We start from the raw sequence: 27,854 nt of genomic DNA, 5'->3' as shown, positions 1-27,854 counted from the left end.
TATGGACAACTGCGCAGAATACGTACAATCAGAGGTACCACAAAGTACTTTATTATTCAGCAGTTAACCTCAATATTAAACTGTAATGCCCTATTGAGTATCGAAACACCATGCAGCAAGTCCTGAATTCAACAGCACTTGAAAGCACTAGTCTAAGACATTCATAGCACCTCAACAACCATAATACATCTTTACTGAAGGCGCTAATTCCTTATCAGTAAAATACCGCATACAATTCAAAGTTCTCACACAAACACCTATATGGCTGTGAACTTATATTTGATCATTTAGATAGCCAAGATCAAGCCATACCTTATCATAATAATTATTCCAAAGTCTAAAACCTTGATGTACGAAAAGCATTGCGTTTTATTCACTGCTCACAAGCTTTTGAATTCTCTTCCAGCCAATATTTGGGCAGCTGTTACGCTGGCAAACTCTAAATATTTGCTAAAACTCATATTGTATAGCTTTTCACAAACTGGCCGACGCATATGAAATTGTAGGATAGTATTTTTTCTGAAACGGATTTACTTTACTTTTATATATAGAATAATTCGAGTTACATACTTTTAATTTTAATATTTAATATCTTATTCATATTTATATCGGGTAACTCTGTATTTATTATCCTTTTAGCTGCATCATTTTATTTCAGATGAAATGAGATAAATCGCATTGGCTAATAAGAAGTTCGTTCAAGCGTTTATTAGTTTACTATAAAATAAATGTATTATGCACAAAATGATTATAACACAGGTGCATATCATAGTGGAAACTTCCGTCTTTGCAGGTTAACACGTATTCCGGAATAGCCTTCGCAGGTTTACAAATATTCCATATTAAGGCAGGATAGTATCTTTTCCATGGACATAGAGGTTAGACTATTATTTCTCTAATTAAGTTACATATAGCTTTCTAGAAAACGGTAAACAGTTATTTCATGTTCCATTTTGTTTTCTACTGATGCAAAATCCCAATGAAAGGGATCGCGTCAAAAGCCACACTACCGAAAACTCCTGAATACTTGTGCAGAAGCCACTTTTCTCCGCAATTAACTTGACAATCAGATGCGACGTAAACGAGGAAAGTAGTTATGCATTTGAATCGTCAACATGCCGTTGACTCAAAGTCACGTCTGTAGGGAGTTCTATCAATATATAGTATATGTGAAAACTCCGTTTAACTTTGTTTGCATCAAGATTCCAATATATATTGTTATTGTAAATGACAATATTGAAAAGCTTGAAAAAAAACTGCAAAATATACTGATTTCTTAGTCATCGGAATTAAAGTCAGTCAAGTAAAATTTATTGTAAACATTACTGAGGACCGTTTTGTGTTAATGATTGGTCGAAGTTTTTGGTAATTGCACGGACGTTGGCACTATATTCTACTATTATTTGTTCATGATAAATAGAATAACAGACAACTGTCTTTAGATTTCAATATTATCAAGCTCGGCAGATATATGCCGAAGGGGTTTCAGCCCATCTCAACTTCGACCTGTTATTCGCTATTTAAACCCACTCCACTCTTGGTTATGATGTCTGCATTTTGTTTCGTCGTTTTGGCACTATCTGACAAGCTCCACCAGATATTACCTGTTTAAAATCCAGTGTGTTTAGTTCTGCTTATTTTTTCATCGCTTTTATTTTGGTACTTGTAACAATGTTTAAATAAGATCTGCTCAAACCGGGACAGAATGGTTTGAGTGGTACCTTACATTACTCTACCATCCACGAGAAGGATCACTTGAGCTTGCAACATCTCCATTTCCGTCGTGTTTGTGACCTGTGGTTTTCCTATTTTTTTTCTTTTCATTTTTTTTTCATAAAATCGCATGTCCGTAATATTGTTTTTTACATAAGATCGATTGTATAAGGTAACAATTTACTTATGACTTTTAGATACAATTAACATTCTAGATACATATTCAAGGATTTTAAAAAAATTTCAAACATGCAATTGGAAAATTTCATACAAGAAGAATTTCGCACTGCATATGTACTTTGTCTGTGACTACCGCTGAAGAAGCTCATGTTCGAATCAGTTTCGGATATACGGAAATTCGGTTTTCGCCGACGCCACCGGTTAAGAATATCAAACGTCTGTTTCTGTGACCGCAAAGGGTGAAAGATAAACTTTGACTAGTCTTTCCCTTGAAAATGTGAAGTTGAGTATTACGTTGCAAACGCCAAAATAGAGCTGGCTCTTTCAGACAGAAATAAAAAGATGGTGCTAAATAATGTCGCATAAAAAATTAATTAACGCCTATTTCTGGGAAGACAAAATGTCAGTATTGGTGTTTATGACTAGGTCTTTAATTAAATGAAAGTCGGAAATTTGTGAAAATTATGTTGTTGATGAGTTTAGTTTCAATATGTAATGATATTAAGTTGTTGTAAATTATGTACTGTGCTACACGGGCACTTGTGACAATAGTCCCGCATCAAGTCTCACACAAGAAACCATGATATGGGATAAGATTTCAATCATGCAAAGAAATCTTGAATATCAAATCATTTGAATGAAGCAAGAATAAACGATTGGCATATATGGATAATACGTTTCTAAAGTCCGCGATTGTATTTGTAGACGCAGTTTTAAATTTTATATACACTTTAGATACAGTTTACCTTTTAGATACAGATTTTTGCTATTCTTGCGAAACATAATACATTATAACCAACTAGATATTACTACTAGAGATAATTATGTAATAGTACGGCTATCGGGTGATCCAAATCGCGTTCTTCGATATATCAATATAACGTTTGATAACAACAGATTTATAGATATATATATATAATAAGAAATTGAGTTAATATTTATAATTTCTATGCAAAGCACTAAAAATAGTTTGCATTTCTCCTACATTTTACATTGCGACTCCAGTTTCTGTTTTAAGGCTAGAGCTAGAGAGCGCGGACGGAAGCATACATTTCTACTAACCTCCATGAACAGGCTCAATCAAACCAATTATCCAGTTTTTATATTTATCTTTAGTACAACCCTAACATTCATTTCCGTTTAAGACCAATTCTCAGTAAGCACCAGTAAAAGTCGGAAACTTATAGTCACAGATTTCCTTTAAACCGATTTTTTCTTGAAGAGGATGCAAAAATTAAGAAAATCCTGATTTTCATTTTTTTTTCAATATATGTCTCTTTCTGTTACCACGGAAAAAATGATTCAAATCCCCAACTTGCTTACTTTTCAAACAATTAGTGGTATATGCCTATTTTGTTATCTAGAAAATACTAGAAAGTAATGAGCGTAGCGTGGCATACTCGGTTACTGGAGTGAGTAACATTTAAAATATAAAAAGAGCTAAAAACTCCATGGAAGCAATAAACAAGAGGGTCATAATGACCCTGGACCGCTCAACTGAGTATTATGAGCTACATGTTTCAAATGTCAAACTGGTGATAAAATATTAAGAAAGTCAGTAGGTCACATTCATGGTCAATGAAATTCAGTTTTACGATTTGTTTGCAAAACTGTGTATGTCATCAAAATTTCAAGGCTGTATATTAAAAAAACAAACAAAAAAAAAACAAGAAAGTCAAAGTCACAGTCAAGTCGCAAGTTCGGGTCATTAGGTAATTATGATTAAACAGTCTTGGAAAAATGATCAGATGATTTTTAAGTATTTTTCCTATATAACTCACATAATAACTAAGTGACCCCAGGGCGGGGCCGCTTTTAACCCCAGGGGCATAATTTGAACAATTTTGGTAGAGGACTACTAGATCATGTATCATACCAAATATCAAAAGCCTAGGTCGTATGGTTTCAGACAAGAATATTTTTAAAGCTTTTTCCTATATAAGTCTATATAAAATTTGGGACCCCCAGGGCAGGGCCTCTTTTCACCCAAGGGGTACAATTTGAACAATTTTGGTTGAGGACCATAAGACAATGCTACAAACCAAATATCAAAGGTCTAAGTGTTGTGGTTTCAGACAGGAAGATTTTTAAACTTTTTTCCTATATAAGTCTATGTAAAACTTGGGACCCCCGGGGCGGGACCATATTGAACCTAGGGGAAATAATTTGAACAATCTCGGTAGAGGACCACTAGATGATGCTACATACCAAATATCAAAGCCCTAGGCCCTGTGGTTTAGGAAAAGAAGACGTTTAAAGCTTTTCCTTTCGGTTGCCATGGCAACCAGAATTCTGCATGGAATTCGATTCTTTGAACAATTTTGAAAGGGGGCCCCCAAGGATCATTCCTGTGAAGTTTGGTGCAATTCTGCCCAGTGGTTTTCAAGAAGAAGATTTTTTTTAGAAATTGTTGACGGACGACGCACGACGGACGACGCACTACGCATGACGGACGACGGACATCAAGCGGTCACAGTAGCTCACCTTTTCACTTCGTGACAGGTGAGCTAAAAACTGACCAGGAGTGGCTTTGGGCGAAGGGACAATGTCATAGCAATTGAGTATGCTGTTTTTCTGGTCTTTGACTTCGTTACAAATTTTGTGACGGTACACTGTTGTTGCTCCTTTATCAGAATTTTTATCAAAATAATGTTCAAATTTTGTTTTTCTCTTGCTCTACTTGCACTTTTTATTGTGAATACATGTTTAAATCTAAAAAAAAGAACAGATTCACAAATTAACATTTAGGCTTTGTATCCGCATTGTCATTATAGTATAACACTTTAATTCAATCATATAAACCGTATCAGTTCATTAATTTCGACATGGAAAACACACGGTTATAAATATACATTCCGGATCATTATTCTGCGAGGCACCTACTAAGCCCTACTTCACTCCGTCGTGCGAAGGGGTAGTATAAAGAAACCAAGTTTCCAGCCACCTTCTGATGTTTCCAAAATTTATTGCCGAAAAAATACATCAATCAAAATCATAAAATGCACGAAATAGTTATACAACAAATATCTCAATACATTTGAGATGCGGAAATACCTTGATTTCTTAAAACCTATGATACACATATGTAATAAATACTCATAACCAACAAATATATAATTACTAATGTCGTCTACACATTTTCTTTTAATTTAGATTTTATATTTCAGCCTAAACATCTGCCAGCAGAATTTTGCCTCTGTATCATTATTTACTTGATTATTTCCAAGAATGTAGAGATACATTTCGGGGAAATAGTAAGTTTTGAAAAGAACGATTCATGGTAAGGAGGATTGTATAATTACAATAGATGGGAATCATTAACTTTTAGTAATTATCTTGGTCTAGAAATCAATATACTGCTTAAATAATGTTGCTATAACTGCACTATTTAAAAGAGAATTCACCATAAATTTAATTAAAGAATCAAATCGTGATAATCTGTTGAAATAGCTGCATCTTCATAATTGTGTCTGTTTTGAAATTGTCTATAACTCAAAGTTTGAGCTCAGCACTTTGATCAGTTCGAAGGCATTTTTGAGTATTTACTGCAAGGTGATCAGCGTAATTTCTGTGCGTTTATACTTGTGTAAACCACATTGGGACTTCTTGCAAATCCATGAATCGTGCTAGCGATTTTTGAATGATTAGCAAGCCATTGTGGATCATACCCGTATAAACGCACACAAATAGCACTGTATTCTTATATTTAACATTTTATGATAGCATGTTACGAAAGTAACTGATTTGCCTTCCAGGAGTATCAGAAAATCCAACTAAATGTCAACATATCGATCTTTTCGTTACAGTCAAAAGATCCACCCACGTTTAATCATAATTCGCCTACCGATAAAAAACAGTTCCTGGCTTTAGTTGAAATATTGTAACTCCAGCGAAGATTCATACAGTTGTGTCGATTCAATTGCCATCTTTGACGTCAGAAAAAAATTGTTGAAATTTGTTATATTTAGATTTGATAAAATTTGTATGTATTTTGAAAAAAAAGAAAGATGCACTTGGACCTATTTGGAATAGACACGTCAGTAAAAAAGCACATGTTTTCCAGTTTACAGCAAAATTATACATGAAGTCTTATTACTCACAAGCGTATGCAGATCTAATTGTATATTTCTACAATGGATACTTTGATTTTACATGGCTTTTTTAAATCTTTAAAAATTACTGAGACTGTTGTAATATTACTATTCTTTTTCACCCTTAAGGCTGTGTCATAAAATCATATTTACTGATGAAATTTATTCTTTGAAAAATGTCTGCAATAGCGATTTTAATGAAAAACCGTGCGTTTGTAAAGTTACCTATATTGTGTTAGATATTAACTTAAGCCAACAAATACTAACTGACCAATGGTTAAAGAGAACATCTGAGTTCCTGCATTGTAACTGATTTTCTACATTTTTATAGGAATTCAAAAAGATTGCCATCTCAAAAACAGGTTTTATTGTAAAATATAGAAGGCACACGATATCCTATTTTACCAGCATGTCTTTACTTTAATAAATAAAGATTTATTTGTGCAGTTTGACAAATTTTGGAAAGAATTAGTAAATATATTTGAAAATACAGTTTGATAATATAGCTATCCTTTAAATGTCTGGTCACTGTGCTAATAGTTTGAAAGAATTATGTACATTCAAAGTTATATGTAGCAAACTATTGACTAAACTGTTCTGTGGATTATTTGTTTTAACTTGATTGTTAAAGGAAGAATGTGGTCTTGGTCCAGGAATTACATATTTTGAAATATTAACCATAATATCTGCTGGATGGAAATGGCTGGGATATTTTGTTGTCTAATATTAGATCCCAATAATTCAGTAATTTTGTTATATGTTTACGTTAATGTAAATTGATAACAGACACGTTCATGTTTCCATCGACAGTACGTAAACCTAATAAACTTTTTAGATTGTTATTACATGAACATAAACCTTGCAAGGGATTAAATCCTTCAAACTTGAAGTTTTGTACTTACGGAGCATTTATTGCTTTTGACATAGTTTCAAAAACAGCCATTCTCAGCTGCTATATATGTATATGTACTGTATATTTTTAAATGTCATGATTTTTTCAGTCTTGATTTGGATATACAGTGTTATTTGTAATTTTGAACTGCATTTAAAATGCACAAATAGAATGAAATATACCATCTGTTTCCAAAAGAAGAAAAAAACATAACGTATGATGAATAAACTTTTAAATTTCCCTTTTCTTGCAAAATGGTTGTTGTATCCATCGCAACTTGATAAGCATTTTTCACAGTCGTGATTAGTAACAATACAATGCCTCAAATTCCAGTTAAAGTTGGTCATGATTTTTGACAGTCGTGATTAGTAGCCATACAATGCCTCAAATGCCAGTTATAGTAGGTTATGGGTATTTCAAGCTGCCTTTAAACTCAAAACTAGTTTGCAACCTTTAAGTAAAATTTGACTCTCGAAAATTGAATATTGCCATTTGTCGCAAAAGTATACTATTCCCGTTTCTTTGATACATGTAACCAACGCTGATTCAAAACGTTTTACCATTAATTCTTCGTATATGGCTTGAATACTAAAAAGGGTGCAAATATGAAGTAATTCTGAGACTATGACATATCTGCCCTTTCTTTTTCTTTCCTTTTTTTTAATGTGAGCTTACTCTTAAGATTTAGTAAGTAATTGACCGAATGTTGATGAATCTTCATAAAATAAAAATGTATATTGGCAACGTAGCATATGAAACTAATTAAATCTTGACCTGTATGCACCTCCATTGTCACAATTCCTGGGCCATACAGACCACACTAGTTATGCTAGTGCTACACATAGATATATGTATACATATGCACACGTGAAATGCTACAGAAACATATTTGAATCTTAAAACCCATCTGCTAACGTTTAACTATATAATTGATGAAGCCGTTTCTTTTGGTTAGTAACTCTTCCAACAGCCATAGTTCCATGCATCACAAAGTAGGCCATCAACAAAAAGAAGCTGTAACGGAAAAATATTGTAGACGAGTTGCTTCAAAAATCCAAGTATAAGAACATTAAAAATATATGCAAAATACAGAAAAATGAGGATGAGATGCTAAGCGGTAGATGAAAGGGTCTGTAAGAGGAAGGTAGAACAAGGTTAAATATTCAAGAGGGAACGCCACGTTCCTCAAACGAAGTGTTACTACAACGTCACAGACACAGCGTCACGTACAAAACACACACGCACACGCACGCACGCACGCACGCACACACGCACGCACACACACACACACACACACAATATATATACAAATAAACGAACCGAAATATAAGAAAAAAAGCACTGTGGGGCACCGCCCATAACAACCACGCACAAATACTCACACATATACACATACGTACACACGCGCGCACGCACACGCGCTCACACACACACGCGCGCGCCCCCACATACATACATAAGCAGGAAAAACAAGAGTAGGACGACCGGCGGTCAAAACATTATTAGTGTGCTTAAAACTAAACAGTAACATTTTTATTGCTATTTAAGGAAAATACAATAAGGAAAAGCTTACCCAATCAGTTTGTTTTTGTACAGTGGAATAAAGGCTTGTGAACAAACAACGTTTAAGGTATTTTTCTTGCATCAGTATTTTGGTTCTGAATTAAAATACATCTGCTTTGATATGAGCAAAAATGAATCAGCAACTACGCAAATGAATAAAAAAAAATTATTTCCGTCTGAATTACAATGAATAGTCAATGCATGTTCTTAAAAATAAACTTAAATTGAAATTAAAGAATACGGCGAAACAGGATGCATTACGCGTTTCATCTATTCATAGTTAAAAGATAAAATCTATTTTCATATATTTCTATACAAAATACCATGTCATTCTATCTCTACCCGGATATCGAAACAATTGTTTTCAGATATTGTTAACAACCATCGTCAGTTACTAACTTTTTTTTTCCATTTTTATTTTAAAACAGGAACTAGAGTTTATGGGAATTTTTTTTTCGGAGCATTGAAAATAAATATGAAACAGCCACTTCAGAAACGGGAATGGTTTGTTTTCGTAGTTCTGTCAAGATATAGACTGAACAATACATGAGGTTCCGAATTGCCGTGTTATTGCGAATTTTCGATTAAAGAAACTAGTCGAAATGTATACAAAACTGCACAAAGACAACTCAGAATCAACAGCCAGAAGATGAGTGAAATTAATGAGCCTATTTTCTAGAGGTTACGGAATCTGTAACACCCTTACGCCCCGGTTTATTATAGTAAACTGAAATACACTAAACACGTTTTAAAGCGAGGCCCTGTCATGAATTTTCAAATTCGTAGCACATTGCATGGTAAATGGTCCTTCAAGGCCGACCGTTGCCACTTTAAAGGTGGGATATTTGTATGAATGTAAATACCCTTGAGCTACAACTGCTCTATTTATATATCACGTTTTCGATGGTAAGAAACAGGGAAGTATTTTCATAAAATTGTAAGATATTGTTTAACCTTAAAACGTCTGCGTTTTATATGGTTGATTCATTCAGATATATATCATTTTAAGGTGTGAATTATTTATGCAATTAAAGATATGCTTAAAAGATATGTTCGTCACTTCTAAGTAGATTGCTGATAAAAAAAACAATTTGTAATAAATAACAACACAAAATTATATGTGATAAAACCGTGACTTAAATGTCAGGTTTATTTGGAACTTCTAGAATATTGTAAATGTACAAAATAAGAATTTTGAATTACATGTATAAAAAGAAAGTGTGAAAACATTTCATTTCACATTTCATTGCAAAAAAGGTTAAACAACAAAGTGTCCTTTTTCCTGATGTTTTCCGACAAAAGATAAGAGATAAGGGTAGATTTCTCGGAAGCACAGAGCACCAAAAACAACAACAGAACCACACAGTCTGGTCAGGATCCATGCTGTTCGCTAACGGTTTCTCTTCTAATTGCAATAGGCTTTGAAAGCGAACAGCTTGATTCCTGACCAGACTGCGCGGATGCATGCTGGTCGCAAAGCCATAACGTTGGTTTTTCTCATGACATGTCTCAAATATATTATACTTCTAAGTGTTTTCAAGATAATTTAGTCCATTTAAAATATATTCATTAAAATAAACAATAAATAGTTTATGTTCCATTCTCTCAGACTTTTCTATAATGCTACAAAATTTGCTTCCCTTTGTAAACAGAAACTGGAAATGTTTTCCTATCAATATCTGAAACACGTTACTTTTTATAAACATGTCCATATAATATATCTCTGGGTGTTTTCCGTTTTCCATACTGTAAGACATTGTAAGCCTGCCTGTCGGAGAACATTTTTCTCTTAAGGAATGCACTCTATGTATTATGGCTTTTGTGTACGCTACCATATAAACACATCTGTAGATGTCTCTATTTTTTTTATTTTGTATTAATTTTTTTTTTGTATTTTTGATATCTGTAAAGTTCTACTTTACTCGCCTCTAGAGGTTGCGGATGGGAGTATGCATCTCCTTTACCGTCTACCGTCTATTAACGGGCTTACTCAACCCGAAAAGGCCTCTGTTTGCGGATAATTAAGGTCGCTGTCTATGAATTACATTCCCTTCGCCGAGGTGGGTTCAAGCCTCATTCGGGGCGTTGAACTCTTCATGTAAGGAAGCCATCCAGCTGGTTAACGGAAGATTGATGGTTCTACATTGTACAAATGTGCTCGCTCATGATGAAGCAATGCTTGGAGGGGGAAACGGGGTCTTCCTCCACAGTCAAAGCTGGAAAGACCTGTAACTGGGTTGGTGCGACGATATACCCAACAGCTACCATACAAATTAAACCAAGCATGCAACATTTTCATTTCTGTCCTTTGCTGATCTTTTAAGTTCGAAACAGAGGCCCCTGAGCATGTTTAAACACAGCAACAAATTAGAAAAGTTCTTTTATAAAATCCTGATTCAAAGTATTCATATTTAAGAAAGGCCCTGAAAAGAAAGTCGAAAACCAAATATTACCGAGTTATCACTGATGTTTTACTGTCAATTAACAGGTGTTTCTGCTCTACTCATTGGCTGTACTTACTGCCATATGTGTTGGCCATGCGGCTTTCAGCGAGAGAACTGCTGATAATCAACAAGCCTCATCACTCACTGTAGAGAGGGTAGAAGACGCACTCAGGAGAGCAAAAGAAATAAATCTTTTGCAAAGAACGATAAATAAAGTAGATAGGGAGTGTAAGTTTTGCTTCTATATTGGTATGCTAAATTGAATATGATATAGTTAGGGTTCAACCTACCATTGTTTCTTTTTTGGATCGTTTACTTCAATTTGATTGGCTAACAAATTTTCTTTACAAGTGTGTAAAACAAATTCATTCGGATAACTTTGTGCTGCTCCCGATATTTGATTACTATTTCACTTTTCATTTATACTGCCTGTGCAAAGATTTGAAACAATTCATTAAAGGAAACAGAAGTAATAACTGTCATATTGTTTTTGTTTTACACACTTGTAAAACCCGAAACCTCGTACACATATCTACAAATAACGGCCTTCCGGTGGATATGTATACTCCGGTTTCGGGTTTTACAAGTGTGTAAAACAAAAAAAAATATGGCATTCATTCCTTTAATATTTTAACCATACGTCTTCAGTGAACAGCGATAAATCTTACCGATGTCCGCTATCTCTGCATCATGGGAAACGTGTTTCTAGTAATTCGGAAGACTACAGCAAAACGAAGGACGCACTTTTGGCTCTGCGGATTTTGATGAAAGAGTAAGTACTATTTGATGACGCTCAAATGACAGAAAAGGTAATTAATTTTTAATCATGTTTAAGATGCACTGCAAATTCTGATGAAAAAAAAAGAGTAACTTCTAATGACGCTCCTTTGACCTCTAATGAAGAGTAACGCTTTAATGGCACAGCGAATTCAGCTGACAGAGTGAATAAAGCTTAATGAAGCAGTAATGGTACTGCGAATTCTTAAATAACTTACACATATGGCAAACGTTAGATGGGGTTTTTAGAAGTACAGAACACAAATTTGAGAACAAAAATCTCTATGAAAACTCTTTATATTTATTGATACGAATCAAGCAAATTTATGACTGGCTCTGTTTAATCGAGCTTGTTTTTGAATTGTGCAACATTCTTCACACTCCTAGCACCGGCTTCAGCTGAATTCCTTTATAAAGAAAAAGTGAATAAACCAAATAGAACATTTCACAACTGGTTTAGTATATTCAGTGAATCTTCTTGTGGCAAGGTATATATTGCATGAAATGAAATGTAATAAACCGAATTGCTTTTACCGCTGTGACATTTCAGATCAAAGAATTAGCCAAGCTAGAAATAATCAAACTGTGTTTATGATATGTTTGTGATAAAATAAATCCAAATATGATAAAACACTAATCCACACTTGCAAGCATGCAATATGTACACTGCTGAGTCATTTTCATAAAATATATCTTTGATCATGTCGTATCTTTCTACAATAGAGGTGGATTTAGTCCAGAAGATCTCCAGACAAGAGAAGCTATAAGTATTTTTAGTCGTGCTGAAGGTATGAATTGTGACCTACCTGACCCGGGAACATGTGACTTCTACAGCAAATATAGAACAATTAATGGGTCTTGCAACAATAAAGACAATCCCCGGTGGGGGATGACAGGAACGATTCAAGAAAGAATTCTGAAAAGTGATTACGGTAAGAACACCTTTGCAGTATATAGAGAAGACTGATCACTTATCGATGTTTCTCTTTACAGAGCTGGTGCAGCCGTTCTATGCATGCCTGGAAATATTATCAGTAGGAGCGCACGGCAAAATTACGCAATTGTTGGCATGTTTGCACGGATTTAGTGTATAATATGCATAATAAACTGACTAAAGGTTAAGGGTTGTATCACCATGGTTACAAAATATATATACATTTAAGATATTTTTCTTTCAAATTTAGTTAATCCGGTATATACCGGAGTCTATAGTATATCACGGGCGCAACAGCTCTGATTTTAGTCACAGCCAGTCACTTAGTCTCTACTGTATTTAAGACAAAACAAACCTTTGTGTATTGAAATAAATGATATGATACAAAAGTTATTTCCAACATTAATATGTATGACAACGAAAGCAGTGAAAAGGAATCAACGGAAAATCAGTTTAAAATGCTGCACTTTGCTTTAAAATATATTCCGATAAAGAAGTCACGGCCGAAACATGAACTGATAGATCCAAGTATAAATACGTTACAGAATGATTGCTTTAGTTTCAATTTTAGGTCAATGCTTTGAATGTTGGACCTATGTTTTACATAATACTGGTATACACCGAAAGTTTGTATTCCGTTTATAAGATTATAAAAGATAATAGTATTGCAATCAAATAAAACTGCAATGTCTTATATGTTTAAACATATATATATTGCAGACAGTCTACCAGGGGATCCTCGAACAACAGGCATTGATGGTAAACCACTTCCGAATCCCAGATTTATCAGCAATGCTGTTCATGCTAACCCGAGTCCTTTAGAGTCTTTAAGCAGGACAAACACACTTCTTTTATTTGCGTTTGGTCAGTTTCTAGACCACGATATTGCTTTGACTCCTGAGAGTGGTAAGTGACATTGAAAATAATCTTAAAGACAATTATAGCGGAAAAAATCCGTATCCGCTATTTCACAAATGCAACTTGCTGGACAAATATTACTATTGTTTACTGTATTTCTTTAATGTTAACTAAGTTTTTAATTCAACGTTTGAAGCGGAACTATTAAGGAGTTATAAATGAACAGTTTTTCGGTAAGTTGATAGTAGGCTAATTAACTGCATGTTTTGGTTATCTGTTATATATTATAAGATTCTTTCACTGGTTATAGGTGCAGATGGGAATTTCCGGGCTCGAGGGTAACTGTTTAGGCGGTAACGAGGTTCCTACCGAGTTACCGCCTAAACAGTTACCCGAGAGCCGGATATTCTCATCTGCACCTATAACCAGTGACAGAATCTTTTTCTTGCATACCGATATCAAGATATAATTATAAAAATGAAATCAGTCGAACGGCTTTCATTTTAGAACTATTTCTTATAGCAGCGTATTTAAACAAAGCGCGGGAAATCAACGCCCGTAAACAGGAAAGACGTCATGGCGTTTCAAAGACAAATAACAATGTTTAGTTCCGATTTTGTTTTATCAGTAACGTTATGAATTTTTGATAAAATAACGTGCTTTGAATCGAGAAATATACTATCAGGAACAAAGAGGAACTGTCAATGTATTGGATTTTTATTCCGTTTTTCGAAATAAAATATAAATAACTACATAAATCTCCTACATATATGTAGTTCGTAATACGTCATTCAAAGCACGAGAGTCATCTTACACCCCGGGTTGTAAGATGGATTTTTCCAGCACCGGTAAAAATACCGGAAATCCCCGTCTGGTATGCAAGAAATGGACATATGGTCCACTCAGTGAGAAATATAAACACAATTCATCCGATATACAACCTTAAATAAAGCTTTGTTCTGTAAAAGAACAGAATCAATGTTGAAGTGATGTACGCAAAGGAATCTAGGTACGTATATGATATATTTAGATGCATTTGTCGGGTTTGTCAATGTTGCATCAGCTCATGAATTTCCATTCCTGAATCTCAGCTTCGGAAGAACATTATACGTGTGCATTTATTCGTTTACTTTTATATGTTTTTTATTCTTCCAGAAGATATTGATTGTTGCAAAAGTGACGATAAGTAAGTATATGTTTATCCTGTTTTGGAATATAAATAACTTTGAATATTTGTTTTGAATGGTATTTTTCATGTCACTGCTTCTGCGATCATATCTAATCAGTTGTCGTAACTAGCATTATTGGAAAAAAATGAAATTGTGTTTGAATAACGACACTGTTATGATATTGATTTATACAAAAATATGTGTGGCAGAAGATACTAAATGTAGATATGATTGAATCTTTTACCGTGAATTTCGGATTTTTTTAGCAATACAAGAACCCATGTCCATTAACAGACCACTTACAATAAGTATCCGCCTTTTTCATGTCCCTATTCGGTTAAAGTACAAATAATTTGACATAAAGATGCCATTTGTGTTAAGGGACCATATCTTTTCTTCCCTCATTTGGCAAGTTTTACTATATTACTTAACCACAGATTTCCAAAATGAACTTGATCATCTTTCAATTTGGACAGTACCATTAACCGTTAAAAGGAATGTTTACCAAAAAAGATACTGACTAAATGGCGAACAGTGAAGACCATAATCAGACAGTACAGAAAAATAAATCCGAAGAACGATTGTTAAGATCCGTACAGAGATTTTTAATTGACAGCGTATATAACAGTTAGAGGTGATCAGTTCAGTTACATTTTGGTGATATTTTTGACATTAGTCTTTATTCGTGTACGTGTACGCTGCAAGAGGGGCGTACATAGATGACTTTGAACGGTGCGCCAGATATTAGCAGCAAAGCCAGGAATCAGGCAGAGATGATGCTAGGTTGGGTAAGTCAGGAAGGGGCGTACATCTCCCGGCCGATTAGGGTTTTGGGGGCTCTCATTGAAAAAAAATGAAGATTTTCCTCTAGCGGTGCGTTCTCTTGTTAGATTTATAATCCAGCACTGAAATATTTTGTTTGTCATATATTACCACATATTACATACATAATCATGTAAATGCATAATTTATCTCTTCGATCATGCCTACAGACAATGATCGTGACCAAAATTACCACTGAGCACACTTGCATTTCTAGTGAATTACAGTAAAATATGGCTGTAAATGCAAATCTTCAATAAACATTTTAAAATAGATCTCAATTTATATCATTCTTAGGCAAAGTATGTTTATCAATTCATATGTATGCTAAATTTGACTTTGAAGGACTTCATTAGATAGAAAGGAAAATCAAATTATAGAAATACCTCCTGTCAAAATATCTCACTTGTATGATGCGCAAAGCCCTTCCAAGTTTAAATGAACAAATGATATGGAAATCTTGTTGTTGACTACTTTGTAAATACGTGGCTGTGTGTGTGGTACTCTTTGCTTCCGAGGAATCTACCCTGACTTGTTATCTTTTGAATAGAAAATAAAAACGTACCAAAACTCTCATTTACCACTTGTAACATTAACCTTATTTATAAGTTTTTTTTTCACGTTTTTTGCCCTTCCCAAATTAAGAGATACGACCCAGTCCTGAATCAAACAATAATGTTTTAAAAGTTTTATATCTTCTTGCAGTCAAGACAATTGTTTCAACTTGTTTCAACATTGACATCACTAGCAGCGACAAGTTTTCTGACATATTTACACCTGGTTATTGTATGGAAGTCAAGCGATCAGCAGCACTTTTCTGTCCAGATGGTATACATTTAACACTTTTTACAATATCTATCATTACATTGTCTCCTGAAAGTGTCCGGAATTCTATAGGTCAATAGATGTGACACAACTGTCCCAAAGTTATTTTGGGTAAAGAAATTCCGGTAGAGATATCTAAAGAAAATGGAATTGATTCGAATTACTACTACAATACTGACCTTAAGGCAAGCCGAGAAGATAAAATAATGACAAGGGTATGATGTTAAAGAGAGTTTAGACGATAAAATTGTGACATGGTTATGAAGTTAAGGGGTTTTCTAGACTATAAATACTATAAAGTAGTGGCATAGTTATTAAGTCAAGGGCAGTCGAGACGATAAAATCGTGACAGTGTTATGTAGTTTAGGGTTGTCGGGATGATAAAGTCATGCCATAGTTATGAAGTCCAGGGTAGTCAGGAAGATAAAATTGTGGCATGGGTATGAAGTTAAGGACAATCGATACGAAAACATCGTGACATGGTTATGAAATTTAGAGTATTCGAGATAATAAGGTCGTGACATGGTTATGAAGTCAAAGGTAGTCGAGACGATATAATCATGTCATGGTTATAAAATAAAGGATAGTAAAGACGATAAAGTCAAGACATAGTTATAAAGAAAAGGTTAGTCGAACAATAAGATCATGGCATGGTTATATAGTTAAGGGTGGTCGTGAGGATACAATTTCCACATGTTTATGAAGTTAAGGCTAGACGAGACGGTTAACTGTAAAGCAGCTTATATTCGCGGAGGTTTAATTTTCGCTAAAGTAATGGCATGGATATGAAGTTAAGATTAGCCGAGACGATACAATCGAGGCATTAGTATAAAATTGAGGGTAGTCAAGACGTTGAAATGATGGCATTGATATCAAGTTAAAGAGAATTCCTATAGTTTTTTTCCTTTCATAGATTTTTTTTTAAATTCACATATATGATAGGAAAATTTGTGCTGAAAACAATGAACAAATAAAAACAATAGGTCACCAGGCTTTTTTTAGTGAAAAATTGTTTTGAACACACCCACTGTTGCTGAAACTGCCAGCGATTTTTGAACATTTTCATAATTTTCTGCTTTTTTATAAATACTAAACAAAATATACATCCAGGCAGCACAATACGGTTTTTTCTTTTTACAGATTTTATTATTTACTTATTCGATATAATAGTCATATTTGTAATACTCTATCCTTACAATAATGGGTACAAAGGAAAAAAAATATTGTTACATATTTACTTTTGTGAACTTTTTCAATGAAAAATACCCATAGTGAAGAATAATTTTTTTTTTAATTTTGAAAAAACTCTTTCATAGAATTTTTTCTTTTTCTTCATGTGTATAGATAATTATATTGTGAGCATAAAAATGGCTAAAAATGTATGGGTCACCAGGCTAAATTTTATGTTAAGACCGCTAGAATACAACATCTGTTCGGACGGAAATGGCGCGAACCTGGCCAAACTGATTACATGTAAGTCTGCTAAAAGTTAAAAAAAAGTTTTAAAAATTCTTAATTCTTTCTATAATTGAATACTAAATAATCTGAAAGGTGATATTGTCTTATTAGTACTAAGTCAATTGTCTTACATTATATGAACAACACTGTCCTTGTACTAAAATGCGATGTGAAAACACAACAACAAAAATAGCAAGATACCTGTCAGGCATGATACTTGTCAATACAACATAAACCAATGTCAACATTTGATTACTGATATAACTTATCAAAAATGTTATTTCATTCAAAATTCCTCATATTTAAGATTGTCTGTAACATGTTTCAACAAATGTTGACTTCAGTTCAGTTTTCCATAGAAAGTGTCGGCTTCGCAGAAAGATGCGCATAAAAAACTATAGGAATTCCCTTTAAGGGTTTTTGAATACAATTCTTAACTGTATAAAAAGCGTTCTTGATCCTACATCATTTTTTTTATATTTTTTTAAACAGATAACTTAACTTCGATTATTCAAAGTTTATACATGTTTTGATAATCGTACCTATTCTCCGGAAGCACGTACAGAACAGAGTTAGTGAGAGTTGGATTTTAACCGAAGTTTGTTGGAAACCTGTTACATATGACATTTGTTTGAGGATTTTGTTCTTTGACAACGTTTTTATGTTTTAATTAACAATGTTTCCACCTTTCTTAGCGCAGTCCAATGGGGTACCACAGAGGCAACAGATAAATGCTATAACTTCTTTTATCGACGCCTCTAATGTGTATGGATCGTCGGATTCGACACAAAAAGCTTTACGCCGCCAGAACGGTAAGAATTGTGTGATGACAATGCACTCTTAAATATGGTTTTTAAAATTTTGAGTTTCTTAAGGGCGCATCTCGCAGCTTCTTCTGTAGTTTTGAGTGGGTAGGGCAGTGCGGTATCTATCATCATAACCCTTACCATGCTAAATTTCTATTATGACCTTGTCAGTCTTTTGATTTGGACAGCGCAATTTACTGTTAAAAGTGGTGCTTGCCAAGAAAATATAAAATACACTGACTGAATCGTGAACAGTGCTGATCATGATTTGCAATATTCTCGATCGAGAAATTCATTCCGAATACAATCTGTGTATAAATTTCTTCAAGGAAATATGTTTTTTAAATGTACAGCCGAGCATTTGAAACTTAAGAGAATGACGGAAAAGTAGTTTAGTTAGCTTATTATTTTAACTTTAATGTTTCTTAAAATTGACAAATGAGATCAATTCAATTAGCGACTTATAGGAAGTTAACATTAAATTTTAAAAAAAGATTGAAAGAAAACTATATAGTTTGGTAGTCATACATTTGTAAAACTGAAAGTAAGAACATGTACTTACTGTGAAATAAAAGTCATGGTGTATATTTATATAAGTTATCTTTAATTAATTTTTCAAAGTTAACAAAAAAAAATTGCAAAATTTCAGAAAAGTCTATCCACTACATGGAAATTGTCAGATATACCTAACATTTTTAGAGACTGAAACACGTTTACTTTTTATTTGGCAAACGATTATGGCACGAAGTATAGTTAAAAAAATAGAACAAGCCGTTTACGTCAGCTTTCTTGTGATGATCTTATCATGTGTTTAAATGTTTAACTTTTGTTTTATTACGTAATCAAATGAACATATAACTTACGACAATTGTCTGTCATTTGAAGCAATCCTGGCATATATCTATATCAAGTAAATGTTCTGCAATTTCTTTAAATGTTTCGAAGAACGCTAACAACTAAGATATCATTCGAGCCTTAATAATAACGAACAGTTTTGTTGATTTGTTTCAGATAAAACGTTCTTACTGAAGACAGCGGTCGATAGAAATCAGTTTAATGAGGAGCGAATTCCAGAAGTTCCAGAAGATGCAGAAGATTTAGCAGATAGTTGCACGCCGACCGAGCCTAACCAGAAATGCGCATTTGCAGGTAACACATTATGTAAATACTGATGTTTAACATAACTCTTTTGCATTAAGTGAATTCATATGTAGGTAAATTTTATTTTTATCCATTTTCTTGTATTGAATGCTTCAAGTCAGTACCTCTGCCCGCCACAGTACGTACTTTAATTTAGAAATTATTCACAGTGCAAACATTGAATGTCTTGTATCATGGACCAACAGTTTTTTGTATGCTAATAATAGAACAGGAGATTATGAAAAAATATCACAGGGTAGCTGTCCCGAATGAAATAACTAGCTCAAAGGTTCAGCTGATAACGAGACTCTATTCTGTGTCCGCTCAACAAAGAGTCAGTTATTTCGATCCATACCTATAGTGGCATTACGTATTTATTTATAAACTACAGCACATCAGTTGTCTTTCCCTTTCTCACATGAAAGATTCAACGCCCCGAATGAGGCTCGAACTCACGTAGGTGTGGGCAAGTAACTCAATGTCAGCTACTTTATCCACCTGGCCAGGGAGGCCCCACTCTCACAACCCTCGCCCCTCTCATCTCCTACCGATAGGTAAGTGTAGATACAGGGCAATCAGATACAGAATGGAAGTCATTACAGAAGCTGTAAGACAGTCAAGAAAACAGTGTTTGTCCATGAGAACTTGTGACAGATGAAACATTCAAAGCACTGAAATAACATTGAATAGCTTTATGATAAAATATAAACCAAAATGATAATAAAACAAAACTGAAACACTGTAAGGCGGCACCGAGGCTCTTAATGACCGCTCTACATATGAATTAGATCAGTTGATAAAAAATATAAACATGTCGTAGAAGGAAAGGGAACTTGAATATGAATATATAGGTATTTTCAGGGGACTTAAGAGTGAACGAGGTTCCAACACTGACGACGATCCATTTTCTCTTCGTACTGGAACATAATAGGATTGCAGAAGAACTGAAAGGTATAGTGTAATACTATTGATCTATATCGCAATCAATGTGGTTTCAAATAGTTCTCTCCAAATAGCTAACGACAAGAATGTCGGATTTTATGTTTACCCGAGTTTTTCGAAAATGTTTGAAATATGTTTGCACGGAACTTTCATCACTCTCAATCTTTATATATGCATGGGCTGTTCGATGACAAAACCTGTATGAGTGACAAAAAAATTAAAATTGACATAACAAAATATCATGAAAAACATTCATTAACCTTTCAAATTTCAAAATTTGTCGAATACTCCAGAACTATAATATTATTAGTACCTTAGCTGGTATGGCTATGTGTCTGCGTGAACCTTGATTTTCCTATTGATTTTGCCAGTGCAGTTGCTTTTTATACTCAGAAAAACATTTCAGTAACATAAAAACATGGATTCTAAATGGGCTTGAAATTGAGATTTTATTTAAATTGTAAAATTTCATTGCTTGACCACTTTATAAGTAGACATTAGTTTTTACTATAGTCGCTCGTATATATTAACCACAAAAATATAATCAGCCATCTGTCAGTAAAATGTGACTGGGTGGGGTAACATGTAACGTGTCTACGGCGTGGTATTCCAGTGAGGCAGCACTATAAAGTTAAGCATTGTGCTCACTGCTACAAGTAGACTCTGTCGTTTATGACTGAAAAAAAAAATGTTGAAAAAGACGTTAAACCCGAACACTGTGACACACAGACACACATACACACACGCGCACACATATAAATAATCAAAACCCGATATTTCGAACATGTTTATCATAAAAACCTCCTAGAAGACACAAAATATCATTGAAGGTCTCAAATTAAAACGCTTTATTTCTTAGAATTCGAGATTGCGTGCGAGTTTCAGCAGTATTCCTGAAATAAATGCGTATCAAAGTGTTTGTGACCGATACTAATTTATTCACTTTTCCGATTGTCAGATTACTACGACGACGATGAAACAGTCTTCCAAGAGACAAGAAGATTACTGATCGCGATCATGCAGAAGATTGTTTATGACGAGTTTCTTCCAGCAATTTTCTCAAAAAAGGGATTGCAGAAGTACAAACTTCGTAGCACAGTTAAATACCAATATGAACCAGAGACAAATCCCTCCCTAATTAATTCCTTCGGCATAGCCTACCGGTAAAATATTTGTGTGAGACTATGTATCGAATAATATGGAATAAACTCGTATAATTTCTAATATTTGTGCGTAGGTCTAATGATTTAATTAGGTTATAGAAAAAAAAACACATGCTGAAAAGTTATTTTGAATAGATTATAGTCAATCAGACGTATAATTTTGTGATATAATGTATTTTAGAATTTAATTATTTCTGTAGGTATGACACTGCATTACTTTCGCTAAGAACTGGCAAGGATTGAAAGCCTTATTGTTACATGAGCATTTATAAAAATGACGTACCAAGTTTAAAATGAAAATATTGACTTTATTAAAAGAAACACATCGTCAGGTATATCGTCACAAATAATTCCATTCATTTGAAATAAAGTGTACACGTTGTTATCGGTAAATATGTATGCCTACGTTTCATTTTTTATACAGAAAAGTATAACAATGAGACACTTAATAAAAGCGTCATTAATTTTGAGGCATGCACTTTGAATTGAATAAATGACAGTTCATCAAAAGTATCGAAGAGTTTGCTTAACATGTCATAGCTGAACTTACTTGATTAAATAAGAAAGAAAACCCATCAAAGCCACTACAACGGGCCTAAGGAATGTTTTGTTTTTGTTTTTAATGATACAGATACATTAACTCGATTATATATTCCAACTCATAACGACACTGATTTGATATCTTTTGCTTTGAATATTTTATTAATATTTTGAATTCAGCTGTTTCTATTGTTATTTTACAGTGTTGGACATTCTTGGATACCACAACAAATGAAGCTATTTAGTCAAGATCTTACACAAAATATACCGCCAGATTTTTCTCTGGACACAGAAGAAGTTTACTTCAATCCTAACATGACTTATGCTGAGGATGGTTTTGCAAGGATTGCCTACGCATTATCCGGTCGCCGGTCCCCCGACATTGACAAGTACCTCACTTTTCAGATTTGTGTTTTGAATTTTTTGTTGGTTGTAACGTCGCATCGACAAAATTACAATAGATCAAATGGCAACTTCCAGCTTTGATGGTGGAGGAAGACCACAGGGCCGAGATGTATTATTTCGGCATGGGCAGACACCTCGGGTAGAACCGCCGACCTTCCTTAAGTCATCTGGATGGCTCCCTCACATGACGAATTCGACGCCCCGAGTGAGATCCGAACCTACATCGATAAAACGCAAGTGATATGAAATAAGCAACCACTAGGCCATGGATGCAATTCTGAATGCTCTTGTTAACTTAGGTGTTGTAGGGTAATTCGTTATCCTCGTTGTCTCTGAGTGCTGATATTATTTAAGGCTTTATGTCTGATATTAAGTTGTCGAATGCAAAATATTTATCTTCCCAAAAATATACTCATTATAACTGTTTCTTCGGTGGTGGCCTCATACATTTTAGTCGTTATTCATTTTTTACAAAGATTACCTCGTTTCTTCTACAGTGTGACTTTCTAAATCGGTAAAGTCAGTATCAGTGCAACGGTATCTTAAATCAAGGATTTTAAGGATTATGAGATTCTGGCAATCCTTCGTAATATTGATACACTATAAAAACATGCGTTAAATAAGAAGCCGTGTAATGGCTACCAATATGTTACTAGCAAGTCATGGTCAGTCCAAATATCTCTGAATAAGAGAATACCTAATAATATCAACGGCATTTCGTAGAAATATATAATCATTTTATAAGTAATAAGCAAGCCTGCCGCAGTGCTTTTATTCAAGGTAGTGCTGTTGACAAAATAAAATATAGAAAGATCTCAGCTAATATAATGACATATACATAGTGTCATTTCAAGCGTGAGTATTGAGTCTTAGAAAATAGGACCAGTGCAAAAGATAGGTAATAGGTAAGGGTAGATTTCTCGGAAGAACAGAGCACCAAACCACAGCTACGCATTTACACAGTATACTCGGCCCATAACAAAAAAAAAAAAAACAGTCACGGTAAAATTTTACAGGCGGGTTGCTTCTAAAATCCAACACAAAACGCACATTTAAACTATATGAAAAATATAGAAAGAGGGGTAAGAAGAGTTAAGGGGCATAAAGGGCGGGGAAGTTGAAGGGGAAAGTAAAACAAGGATGCGTATACAAAGGGAATGCTACGTTTCTTAATCACAGTTACCTAACAATGTCAGCCAGAATAGTGCAGAAATACATGTACTAAAGATAAACACGCACAGCCAAACCCAGCTTACTAACATAGATAAACAGACAAGCAAGATACAATAACACTGTAGAGCACCGCCTAAGACACACAAGCACACAAACGAACAAAAAATAAGAAGGAAAAAACAATCGTGTACGGCTTTAGGATTCCGGCAGCCAAAATAAAGGGGGGAGTGGCACGAAAACGTACTCATAGTAAAGGGAGAGGGGATGTCAAAACAAGGGAGCGCAACTGCAAGGGGAAGGGATTGAAACTAAAAAGGGAATGAGGAGAAGGAGGAAAAATGCTAACAACAAACAAGACAACATACGCAATACAAAATACAAGGCGGACAGACCTATTTAAAGAAAACTGGGGGTTTAAACCCATTTTGGGCATGCGTACCTCGCATTTACCCTATTTTCAAATCCCCGCTGAAAAGGCCCAGACTTTAGCGAATAAATACCAGATCATATTAAATAAAGCATAAATATAAGGAAAATCTAAAGTACTCAACAACTTGTCTGAAGTTAGAGCACGAAGAGCCTAACATTTAAGGGCACGAGGAAGCAATTTCATTATGGTTTTGTTTCAACTCGTGGTATATATTACATTACCGCATGTGAAGATAAATTTATAATGGATTTGAGATTACTAAGCATATGTAAGTATACTTTGAGACCATACACCGAGCACGTTAAAGAACCAGACTTTGTAGTCGCAAATTGCTAGGCTAAGGCAGCCGGACATGCCTGATTCCATAGGGACTTCTCTCCCTCTGTTCTGGAGGCTTTCTGTACCTCTGGTCAGATCTTTCTGTGTCTTTAGTAGTAATTTTGCGCTTTGTGCGGCTGCCTTAGCGCTATGTAAAGCGCATTTGAGCGAGTTAATCATGCAAAGGGTGCTATAAAATCTTGTACGATAATTATTTCAGCTAGGATTTTCATTTAACAAAATGCATTGATATCATCTCAAAGTGTTTGTTTATTTGACATTCACATGACACAGCATTTGTCATTATGTTCGATCCGGGCTAAATCTTAAACAGACTTTAATGTCTTTTCATTTTTATATTTATCACAAAATTCTGTTTTCAGTATAGTAGAAGAACCAGCAAGAAGCCGCTTATTCTTGGATGAAGCCAGGAATATAGCATTTGACCTTTGTGCATTGAACATACAAAGAGGGCGTGATCATGGCCTTCCATCCTATAATAAGTACAGGGAGTTCTGCAATTTAAAGACTGTCGATGAAAAGTGGGACGAAGATGACTACGGTGATTCTGGACTTACTGACCACACGTACGGAATAAGACGGCAACTGAAAAAGGCTGGCTATAGGTATGCCTTGTGATTATCACAGAACGTTGTAACGGTTATTCCAAAATATCTTAATTGGTTATTATTCACAAGATGTCTTCTCTTTCCTAATTTACTACACCGTACGTGTATCCTCTTTGTTTGCGGTACTAAATCACCTTGACCTGCCGCTTGAGCGTAAAAGGTAACCAATTATCCCATCTATTTTGTTATATCAAAGACATATTTAGACCAAAATGTTTTTCGCAGAACGATGTTGTAGCATATTCAAATACCTTGAACTGGTTACACGCCATGTATTACATAATTCACCATATATTCCTCAGACTTTTAACCTGTTTGTCGTGCTGAAATAAATATAAAAATATGGTTCTGCTTCATAATATCCTTAGATAAAAGAAAATATAACTGAAGTAAGACTGTATTATAGTAAAGTTTAACTTTAAAGCGGTCAGACGGCTTTTTTAATTTTCTAAAGTTAAGGAAGAACTGCATACTTCAGTGACGGACTTAGACAATTAGTAAAATCTCTGAAAATTACAGTCTTGGTGGTCGGTACAAGGCGTTACCACCGGTTATGGAGGTAGTGTGCTACGCTGGACTATGGCTAATCTAGCACTTAATTGTTTCCCTATTCATTTACGTGTGTGAATTTCTTATAGTTTTTTTATATATATTTTCACTGTATATACATTATATACTTAAGAATGGTGGCGTACTATTTACACCTTAATCAACACACAACAAACGCTCTCTCCATTAACATAACTAAATTTGCACCGCTTTTCTTAAAGCTTTATCACTCGGCCAGCAAAAGTTTAACCAAAACATATCAAAACCAAACAATCAATCTGCAAATCTCAGAGCAGAAGATATATTCGAAACAATACTCAACCAAACTGCAGATAATCAATTTATACACCTCTAAAACTCAAAACAACCTATCAACGCACAAATCCAAACAACAAGCCAAATCATAAACTTTGAATTCACAAAAAATGATAATTCCAACCCCCAACAACCAAAATATCAATTCCAAAACAAATCCACAATTATTCAAACAAACAACCAAACTATTCGCCGGGCAAATCAACAATTATGTACAATGAAATGTACGCCACCAATCTCGATCAAGTAAATCTTTCCTTCACAGATCAAGCCGCCAATTCACTCTGACACATTTTATAACACAATTTACAACATGCGACTTTTTCTCGCTGAAGTGCGATCTAAACTGATAAACTCTCATAAAATTGTGTAACATTCCATTCTATCTGCCAATACCTTCCCATCTGGCCCACTCTCTCTCTCTCTCTCTCTCTCTCCTGTGATTATTTTGTCAGCGAGGTTTAACAGTCCGTACAATATAGCATATAAATAAACTTGTTACCTGCCGTTTAAGCTAGCATACAGCATAATACAACTTGTGGTTAACACCGTTTTGCAACAGGCAACAATGCATTGTTTAGACAATACTGTTGAAATGCCACTTTTTAAAAGGAATGCAATCACTGTAAAATATTATTGTAAGCTTATGCATTCGTTTTTAAATCACTTTTAGTCAAAAATTCAGAGTCTATCAGTTCTAAAATGTATTTGTTTAATGCTAAACTTACTGTTGTTGTCTATTTTTAGATAAAATTAGGAAAGAACTCTATATTCTAGGGTTTAACCTTTAACCGGCTGGCAGTAAGTGTTTTTGCCTTTGCGACCTGTGCAGAGCAAGATCATCTTGGTCTACTCTTTTCGCTATTGAGTCAGTAGATTTTTAAATCAAAAGACATCCCTTTGAATTGAAGGATAGACCAGTTCAATTTAAGAAAATTTGCACGCTAATGATTAAGAAGCTAATTTATTAAATAAATTTGTTTACACAAATAGATCTATGTGCTTGAATAATTGATTGAATTATACAGGAAGTGGATTCTATCGCATTTAGGTCAGGTCTTAAATATATTTTGTTTTTGTAGTTCGCCACGTGATATTGACCTGTTCACGGGAGGCATATCTGAGAAAAGTGTCAAAGGTGGGAGTCTTGGTCCAACGTTTGAGTGCTTGATTGGTGAACAATTTAAACGACTGAAGTTCGGTGACCGATTTTGGTATCAGAACAAAGATGCGGGCTTCAAGAAAAGTAGGGACCTAACTTGTTTTTGTCCGTGTTTGTAAAAATTAACATGTCTGAGTTTTCAAAATGTATGAGTTAAAAATGATTAATATAATTGTCAACCAAAAAATTACCAGCAATTCGTTTGTGTCACAAAATCTCATTATATTTTTTACAGTTCATATATGTTTTACATTAATATGTCAGAAATAAATCTACATAAGAATCTAGTTTATTCTATGTTATTTAAGAAATAATAAGTTCCAAATAGTGGTTCTTCATAGAATAACCCGAATTTTGATGCGTAAGAATACATAAAGAAGGCCGTAGGTCTGAGTGATATATTCCTTGGCAAAAGAACGAAAACCTCGGGTTATTCTACGATAAATCACACTTGGGAACTTATTATTTCGATTCTAACACGACATTCTAGTACCAACAGTGTTAGAAAAATATTGGTAACTACTTTTACGACCGTGCTGCGCACCTTGCTCGGTTG

At 34.4% G+C, this 27,854-nt stretch overlaps 2 protein-coding genes across 3 annotated transcripts; both read left to right on the top strand.

The window, feature by feature from the left end:
• Positions 1–726: 726 nt before the first annotated feature.
• LOC128549342 (thyroid peroxidase-like) lies at positions 727–16,182 on the top strand. Its single transcript, XM_053525949.1, has 7 exons — positions 727–878; positions 10,928–11,111; positions 11,532–11,655; positions 12,384–12,592; positions 13,315–13,500; positions 14,608–14,638; positions 16,149–16,182. Exons 1-7 carry the CDS (start codon positions 867–869, stop codon positions 16,180–16,182), a joined length of 780 nt encoding a protein of 259 aa, XP_053381924.1. The 5' UTR covers positions 727–866.
• LOC123541376 (peroxidasin homolog pxn-1-like) lies at positions 16,173–27,432 on the top strand. Of its 2 annotated transcripts, XM_053527131.1 has the most exons (8): positions 16,173–16,271; positions 18,422–18,538; positions 19,544–19,681; positions 20,534–20,623; positions 21,573–21,777; positions 22,521–22,706; positions 25,027–25,269; positions 27,219–27,432. In XM_053527131.1, exons 1-8 carry the CDS (start codon positions 16,232–16,234, stop codon positions 27,415–27,417), a joined length of 1,218 nt encoding a protein of 405 aa, XP_053383106.1. In that variant the 5' UTR covers positions 16,173–16,231; the 3' UTR covers positions 27,418–27,432. The 2 variants fall into 2 exon arrangements, with proteins under 2 accessions (XP_053383106.1, XP_053383107.1); XM_053527132.1 differs by lacking the exon at positions 25,027–25,269.
• The last annotated feature ends 422 nt before the right edge of the window (positions 27,433–27,854 follow it).

This window comes from Mercenaria mercenaria, chromosome 16 (genome assembly GCF_021730395.1).
Source record: "Mercenaria mercenaria strain notata chromosome 16, MADL_Memer_1, whole genome shotgun sequence".
NCBI classification, from domain to species: Eukaryota; Metazoa; Mollusca; class Bivalvia; order Venerida; family Veneridae; genus Mercenaria; species Mercenaria mercenaria.
The sequence above is the reverse complement of the archived record's forward strand: the minus strand, read 5'-3'. Positions and strand labels throughout refer to the sequence as shown.